The sequence below is a fragment of the Dasypus novemcinctus genome, chromosome 3 (assembly GCF_030445035.2).
Source record: "Dasypus novemcinctus isolate mDasNov1 chromosome 3, mDasNov1.1.hap2, whole genome shotgun sequence".
In the NCBI taxonomy this organism is placed as follows: domain Eukaryota; kingdom Metazoa; phylum Chordata; class Mammalia; order Cingulata; family Dasypodidae; genus Dasypus; species Dasypus novemcinctus.
The window spans coordinates 182,665,583-182,673,901 of record NC_080675.1 but is presented as its reverse complement, the minus strand read 5'-3'; the positions used below and the strand labels follow the sequence as shown (position 1 = coordinate 182,673,901).

General features: G+C 52.0%; 1 protein-coding gene across 1 annotated transcript; it reads right to left on the bottom strand.

Moving 5' to 3' along the window:
• Nucleotides 1–278: 278 nt before the first annotated feature.
• On the bottom strand, nt 279–1,877 carry NDN (necdin, MAGE family member). The gene is given in 2 exon segments (XM_004467394.4): nt 279–1,659; nt 1,661–1,877. Coding segments are annotated over 2 exon segments (930 nt in total). The 5' UTR covers nt 1,774–1,877; the 3' UTR covers nt 279–842.
• Nucleotides 1,878–8,319: the final 6,442 nt, after the last annotated feature.

The window sequence follows — 8,319 nt, the reverse complement described above, 5'->3', positions numbered from 1 at the left end:
CGGAAGGAAATGACTATGCATTAACTCCATGTTATGTGATTCCGGGGATTTTCCTTTGTTTTTATACTTTTCTGCATTTGCAAAGTTTCTGAAATAAGTGCACTATGATAAAAATAAAACTACACAACTTCACACATTCCTAAGTGGTGACGAGGAGAGATTTCCCCACAGTTACCACCCATCAGCACATTCTGAAAGATGGCCAATTCTCTGTTCCATTACCAACTAAACATCTCGGTTAGAAAGAAACATAAAGCACACTTTTCCAAAAACACGACTGTATCACAAGGATCTTTAATGTTTACTCATGGTGGGGTGGTACTTGGGTTTAGTAAAGTGTGCCAAGGGCCCACATTGAGACCGCTTCAGTTCAAACCCGCGCGCTCCACGCCGATGTCGCCCGTGTCCAGCGAGGAAAGCACAAGAGGGCTTGACGTTCCTCCAGGCCAGCTTGGCTGGTCAGTTCCTCCAGACTCTCCGCGAGCCGTCTACCCCAACAGACACCGTCCGTTCCATATAAAAGAAGAAGATGGAAAACGTCTCAATGTGTTTCTTAAGTTCAGCACGTCTCTGGTACAAAAAAATCCAAGATAGCACGAAAGCAGAAGCACCGACCGAGCTTACTTATAAACGAACATGCATAAATCCTACACTCTACCCCATAGGACCCAAATGAATACGACAGGGCATCAAAGGTATAAAAGCACGGTACCGAAAACTGAAGAGTTACACGTGAAATACTGCACTGTCAATCCTGAATACGCTAACGTCCCCCCCCCCAGCCCCCTCCCCCCAGCCCCCCCCGTGAGGGGCAGCAAGGATTCCTCAGCCTCCCGACCTGGCTAGTCCCCCCCGACGCTGCTGTGGGGCAGGTGGGCGGCGGCCTCCCCCTCCCGCAGGGCCCTGGCCTCCTCCAGAGCTTCTCGGTAGCGGGAGGGCCAGGCCTGGGGGTCTTTCTTAAAGACCCTGGCCAGGAATTCCATGATTTGCATCTTGCTGATCTCCTGGCTGGCCCGGGAGCCCCAGAAGAACTCGTACTCGGGCGGCTCGAGGTGGGGCACGCGCTGGTACGCGAGGTACTCCTGCTGCACGAACTCCTCGGTGATGAGCCGGCGCACGTCCCCGAAGGTGGAGTGCTTCTTCCAGGGCCGCAGCCCCAGGATGCGCAGCACGTTCCAGACGGCGCTCTCGCGCGCGCCGCGGCCCTTGACGTAGATGAGGCTGAGGATCATGAGCAGCAGGCCCGTCATGGGCATGTGGTTGCTCAGCGCCACCCTGTCCAGCTCCTCGGGCTCCAGGGCCTTGACGAGCGCGAACTCCATGGTGTGCAGGCTGGTGAGGCGCAGGTGCAGCCCGAACACGCGCGCCAGGATGAGGCTGGTGCGCCGCAGGATGCCGCGGCACCACTTCTTGTAGCTGCCGATGACGTCCTTCACCATGTCGGGGAACCAGATGATCATGCGCTGCTGGTCCTTGACCAGCACGTACCACATGAGCTCGTGCGCCTTCTGCACCAGCTGCGCGGGCGCGGGCGCGGGCGCGGGCTGGGCCTGCGCGGCGCTCGGCGCCTGGCGCCCGCAGCCCTCCTCCGCGGCCTGCGGCGCGGCCTTGGCGTCCGCCGGGTCGCCGGGGGGCGGCGACGGGGCCCGCAGGACGTCGCTCGGGCCCGCGGAGGGGGTCGCGGCCGGGGGGGGCGGGGCCGCCGCGCGCCTCGGGGTCGGGGGCCTCGGCGGCGGGCCGGGGCTCGTCCAGGGCCTTACTTTGCTCCGACATGTCGGCTCCGTCGACGAGGGCAGGGCCTCTGGGGCGCGGAGCTCCTCGGCGCGCCGCTCCCTCCGCGGGCTCCCGGAGAGGAAGTGCGTGGGGCTGCGCGGCGCCTTCCGCAGCGGCGGGCGGGCGGGGCGGCCGCAGTGCGCGTGCGCGGCCGCGGCAGCCGACGGGCGGGGCGGGGGCCCGACGGGAGGGTTGGCGGGAGCGCGGGGCAGGACCCGGGCCCCGACGCGGGGGCTGCGGGCCGCGAGGCCGCTGCAGACCCCGCGGATCTGAGGGGCGAGAGGGCCTGAGCGCCTGAGACGTGGAGGTCACTGTGCTAGGTCCCCCTCAGGGGGATGTGTCCATCACCAAATCACGTCGTCCCAGGGAGAGGGCTAGACCGGTGCAAAGCCGGTGTGAGCCCTGGAACCAGGAGGGTGGTCAGGACTGACTGTGAAAACGTGTCAATGGTGAGGACCGTGTCTGAGATTTGGGGTCCAGAGAAATGCACGATAAATTTATGGAGTCCCTCTTAAGTCCGAGGGTTTGTGAAACCAGGAGAAATGCAGGATGTAGGTAAAGACATTCTCTCCAGATAGATGTGAAATATGAACTTCTTTTGGGGGGGGGGGGGGTGTGGTAATAAACTACCAACGTTGTTAGAGTTTTGGTGGTCGTTGATATAGTATGTCCACTCCCCTTGAGTCATTTTAACTTTCCCATTAAGATTCCATAACACAAAGATCGCCTTACTTTCTAGCACAGACTTGCAGGATGCTAATCTCTTTCTCTGTTCACCCTGATTAGTTCTGCTACTTCCACTCTGTTCCTGTGGAAACGTCGCCTTCTCACGTGACCAGACTCCCGCCCTCTGGCAGCAACTAACCGGTCCCACTGGGGAGCCCCACCCAACTCCTTGCCGGATTTTTATTTTAAGATTTATTTTATTTATTTAGTTCTTTCCCCCACCCCTCGTTGCTGGTGGCTCATTGTCTGCTCTCCCTTCCCCTTCTTTTTAGAAGGCCCAGAACCGAACCCAGAATCTCTCATGTGGGAGGGGGGCGCCCAGTCTCTTGAGCCCCCTCTGCTCCCCCCAGATGTTTTTTAACCTGGGTCCCCTAGAGGATAGGTGGCAGTCTCTCTAAAATGACCAGAGAGGCAGCACGCTGATGGCTGTGTTTCCCAAGTGTGGAAAATAGCCCTGCAGTGGGCAAAGACACAGCTGACACCCCCAGAAAACAGCTGTGAAGAAAGGCTATTGGGGCGTCTGAAACGAGGGTTTCTAAGGCTTGTCTGCATGCCCTGTCGGAGCTGAGTTTGGTCCTTCAGCCTTTCCCGGGTTTTCTCAAGTCAACATTTCTTTTGACTATATTGTCTTAAGTCTGGTTATTGTCACTTGAAACCCAAGATGTCAAAATACTATCTTGACATTTCTCGAATCGCCTCTGTTTGGTTCTATCCCTTCTCATGTCTCACTTTACTTTTCCTCAAGTAGATTTATTTCAGAGGGTTTTCTGTGCTATTATCTTTCCTCTCAGCTTTGGCTTTTCACATGGGGCTCCTTTAGGCAGCACCACTGCTACACCCACCCCTCCAGCAGGGCTCTGCCTCCTGCGGCACCAGGAGCGTTCCTTTGTACCGTTCAGGTCTCTTTGTTGAGATGTTTTGATTTTTCATTTCCTTTTTCTCCTTTGATTTATGAACTTCTATCTTTTTCCTGAGTACATCTTATAGAAGTGTGTCAATTATATTAGTTTTTCTTTTTTAAAGAATGCTTCTTGAATTGAATTTTTGTTCCCATGCTTCTTCAATATAATCCTCATTTTCTTGCCTTTCGTCTCCATTAGTTTTCTTCTTCGTTTGGTTTGGATTTTCATTTTCTTGCTATTCACTTAGTAAGTTTTCTTACTAATTGAATTTAATGTCTTTTTAAATAATGAAAGTGTTCGAGCCTACTAGTTAAATCTCTAGTATCTTTGTCCATTGGCATTATTTGCACCAATGAAAAGTTGTTAAAATTACATCCCCACGTTTCACTCTCAGGTTGTTTTTTTTTTTTTAAGATTTATTTTATTTATTTATTTCTCCCCCCTGCCCCTTCGTTGCTTTTGCGCCTGCTGTCTCCTCTCAGTGTCTGTTCGTTGTCATCTTGTTGCATCGTCATCTTGTTGCATTGTCATCTTGTTTGCTTGCATTCTCGCTTGTCTTCTTAGAGGCATGGGAGCCGAACCCAGGACCACCCATGTGGTAGGCGGGCATCCAACTGCTTGAGCCACATCTGCTTCCCCACCCGCTTAGATTTAATAGACTTCATTACATTAAAGTGTAAGCTTGGAGCAAACAATGATAAAGGGTGACTCCTGCTGAAGTGATATATCAGGTCTCTGTCCAGAGAACACCTTGGGCTTAAGTTGATTGCTGGAGCTCATCGGGACGATTACCTCGTTTTGGTGAAGTTGCTGACACCAGGCCCGACCATGCACGCCCACCTCTGCCACAGCTCACGTCACACCTCACTGTGACACGCCCACCGACTAGGACCACGCTGAGATGTTACATTGGAAGGCGGAGAGCCCTGGAACTGATGAAGTTTGAAACCAGATCCCTGAAGCTGCTTGTCCTTGGAGCCCACAGCACCCTACTAAAAATGCCATTTTCTTCCCAGGAAAAGGTCTGCAGAAGAGGCTCCAGTTTTCACCAAGAAGCACATTCCTGTGGGGTGGGGAAACCAAGCGGCGCTTGGTATAGCCTCTAAGTGGAGGAAGTACCGTCTGGGCGAGCCAGGGGCTTGACAGCTGCCTAATAAAGTGACACCCGTAACCGGTCCTGCAGACCCTCAGAACCTCAGATAAAGGGAGTGGCAGGGGGCACGAAGGGAAAGGAGAGGAAGCCGGGGTTGGTGAAGCAGCCACAGCTGCTCTAACCCAGAGATCACGATGAGGGACTGGAGCTCCGGCCGTGTCCTGGGTACCTGGACCAGTTAGGCTTGCGGGGAGCCCCAGCTTGGCCCTGTGTGACCTGGACAGTGAGGACAATGAGTCCTGTCGAGGCCCCAAGCTTACCCACCATCTCCCCAAAGAAGCTCAGGGGGTGCTGCTCATGAAATCAAGATTTTGCAATAGAAGTTCCATGAATTCAAAAGGACATGGAGCAGGTAGCGTTGAAAACATTCTAGAGCAGAGAGCCTGCTGGTGGGTCACTTCAAACTCCGTCACGGGGAACAGCTCGCGCCGCTGGGGCCTGGGGGTTCGGCGGCGGAGCGGGCCCTGCGCGCGCGAGTTTCCATGGAGAGCGCGGGGGTCGGCCCGCGCGCCAGCCGGCAGTGCGCACGCTCGCGCTGGCGCCCAGTGAAATGTGACTCCCCCCGGCCTTCCCGGTCCACACAGGCGCCAACTCCACCTCGGAGCCCCCCCCCCCCCCGGGCCCCCTCACCCCCCCCACCCCCCCCCCCCACCCCGGCCTTGCAAGCCCAGGGACTAAAGCCGAGAGCTCGCAATCATTTGTTCAGCAAATATTATTGGGCAGAGCCTTTCACGTGCCCAAGAGGCTGGCTTTTGTTAAAAGGAGCTTGATCCGACGGAGAGCCAGGGACATCAGGGAGTGTTTGCAGCTGGGCCCCTTTTTGTTAGAAAAGAGTAAAAGTGAGGACAGGCAGGGCTGCTTTCCGCAGTTGGAGGGGTGGGGGAGGGGAGTGGGGGAGGGGTGGGAGTGGGGAGGCCCCCCCCACGCACGCTTCTCTGAGGGCCCACTGGCAATTCTGGTGGGTCAGGAGCCCACAGGCACTGGAGGAAGTGCGAAGCCAGCCTGCCAGCACGCAGAGCCCACGTGCCAGGGCTGTCCTTTAGAAAGCTCACCTGGCCACAGAGCTAAGGCTGGAGGTGAGGCGGGGAGACCAATCAGGAATCCTTCTGCAGCTCCACCTGAGAAATGGTGGTGGCTTTTCATCCCCACTCGGAAACTCTGCTACTCCCCGCATTTCAGGCCTTGTGTTAGGCACGAGGGATAGGATAAGAAGAGGCATGGTCTCTGCACTCTCCAGTGAGGGGTAGTGGGGGAGATAAAGAGCTGTAAGCAGGGACCCAAAGGGGAGGAAGTCATCATACACCGCAATGCATATTATGAAGGATCCACGACTCCGCAAAGAAAACTGAAGAGAGGGAATCAACTTTGGAAACGGACGCCAGGGAAGATAAAGGTAACTAAGAGCAGTGGAGGGTTCAACTGTGAATACCAGGGACCATCGCGATTCTGTCGCGGGGGGAGGTCGCGATTAGGCAGTGCCAGGTACCTGGGATATGGTGGCACCATTTCCCGAGACTTGGCAAGGGAAGGGCAGTAAGCTGCTGGGCCTTGGAGAAGACGGAGCAGACACGATCAACAGGTATCGGGACTGATGGTTATGGGGGAAGAGGCCTGCACTGAGAAGAGAAGCTTGGGAGGCAGAGGAGGTAGATGGCTTCACCCCAAGAGACTGTCTAGAGAGGGTTCTTCAAAGGACCAGTCCTGGAGGTAAGGGTGGGACACTTGGTCGGGGTGTGAGAGGATAACGCATACTGTACACATATAGCAACCTCGTCTCCCTTCACACATGCACATATGCACAACTGCCATGAAGACATGGGAAAACCAAAAGAAAAGTAGGAAAGAAAGACACATGCCCCAAAATGCCCTTTTCTGGGGGCACAGCCCAAGGTGAGAGCCATTGGAAGTTGTATGCAAAGTGAAGAAAGCCAGAGGCACAGCAACAGACCTGGATCATTTAATCATTTAAGCCTCTTTCGTAGGACCTCCCTTAAAGGATATGTTTTGGGGACATATTAAAATAGATGACCTCATCTTAAACCATCTTTACTTCCCTGGAATAAATCTTGTTCAAGCAGACCATGGGTTCAAGTTTGTGGGATGGATAGATGGATGGATAGATAGGTGATTGATAGATTTAATTTGCTACATTTTGTTGAGGACTTTTATGTCTAGATTTATGAGGGCTATTGGTCCATAGCATTTTTTCTTTATTTTTCCTTTTTGAGTTCATAATAAACTTTATTTTTAGAGAAATTTTAGATTACAGAAAAGTTACATCAAAAGTATAGGAGAGGGAAGCAGATGTGGCTCAAGTGATAAGGCCTCTGCCTACTATATGGGAGAACCTGGGTCCGATCCCTGGGGCCTCCTGGTGAAAAAGAAGAAGAGAAAGCATCCTGCATGGCGAGCCAGTGCCCACATGGTGAGCCAAGTGCCCACGTGAGTGCCCTTGTGGTGAGCCAGTGCTGGTGCAGCAAGCTGAGTGCCCATGCAGTGAGCCAGTGCCCGCGCAAGTGAGTCATGCAGAAAGATGATGATGCTACAAAAGAGAGACAAACAGGAGAGTCAAGGTGAAGCACAGCAGGGAACCTTGACAGGGAATCTCTCTCCACATCAGAGGTCCTCAGGATCAAATCCTGGTGAATCCTAGAGGAGAAAGATAAAGAAGAGAAAATAAAAAGAGAAATAGATACTGAAGATCACACAGTGAATGGACACAGACAGCAAAAACAGCAGGGTGGGGTGCGGGGGGGGGGGAGAAGAAAAATAAAATAAATAAAAGCAAACTTTAAAAAAAGAAGTATGGGAGAGAGGAGCAGATGTAGCTCAGTGGTTGAGCACTTGCTTCCCATGTACAAGTCCCAGGTTCAATCCCAAGTAGCTCCAATTAAAAAAAAGGCTAGGGGATTCCCATATAACTCCCCTCCACCCACACAAACATTTCCTCTATTACTGACATCTTATATTAATGTGGTACATTTATTACAATTGATTAAACACATTGAAGCTTTGCTACTAATCAAAATGTATAGTTTATGGTTTATAGTTTGTGCTGTACAGTTTTATAGGCTTTGACAAATGTATGAAGTAATGTATCCATCATTACTACATCATACAGAATGAGTCCAATGCCCTAAAAATGCCTTGTGTTCCAACAATTCATTCCTGTCCCTCCCCTCTGAACCTCTGGTAACCACTATCTTTATATCAATGTTACAAGTTCTCCCATTACCATATGACAATAACTACAATAACAATCACATTGGTCCGTGGTTACCCTCCCCCTCGTGTTTGTTCATTCCTCATTGTTGGGGAATTGGGCATGATGTCTGTTCTGACTGCTGCAGTTTGAGAGCAAGCTTAGATAATATGGGGCAGATGGAAAGCACTGTTTTGCTTTCAGTGGTAGATACTCCTTATTTGGGGGAACCAGACATGTCTATCATCTTCGTTTTGTTAGTTGTCCAAATCTGAAGAATTGGAGTAGGTACTAATCACAAATCTGCTGGGATTTAGGGCTCAGTCAGCATATGAACAATCCAAAGAACTAAACCTCTGAGACATATTTAATGGGTATAGTGATAATTACAAGTTCAAATAAAATGGGTAGAAGAATTGTCAGTAGGAAATTATAAATGTGTCTGACTGTTTTATTGGGGAAATAGATGATCATAAATTCCCAAATAGAACCTTCCAAAAGGGAGCTGTGTAACTTGCCTATAGTGTCCAGGTGTCTATAGAGCCCTTGGGAGTACTTTGTTT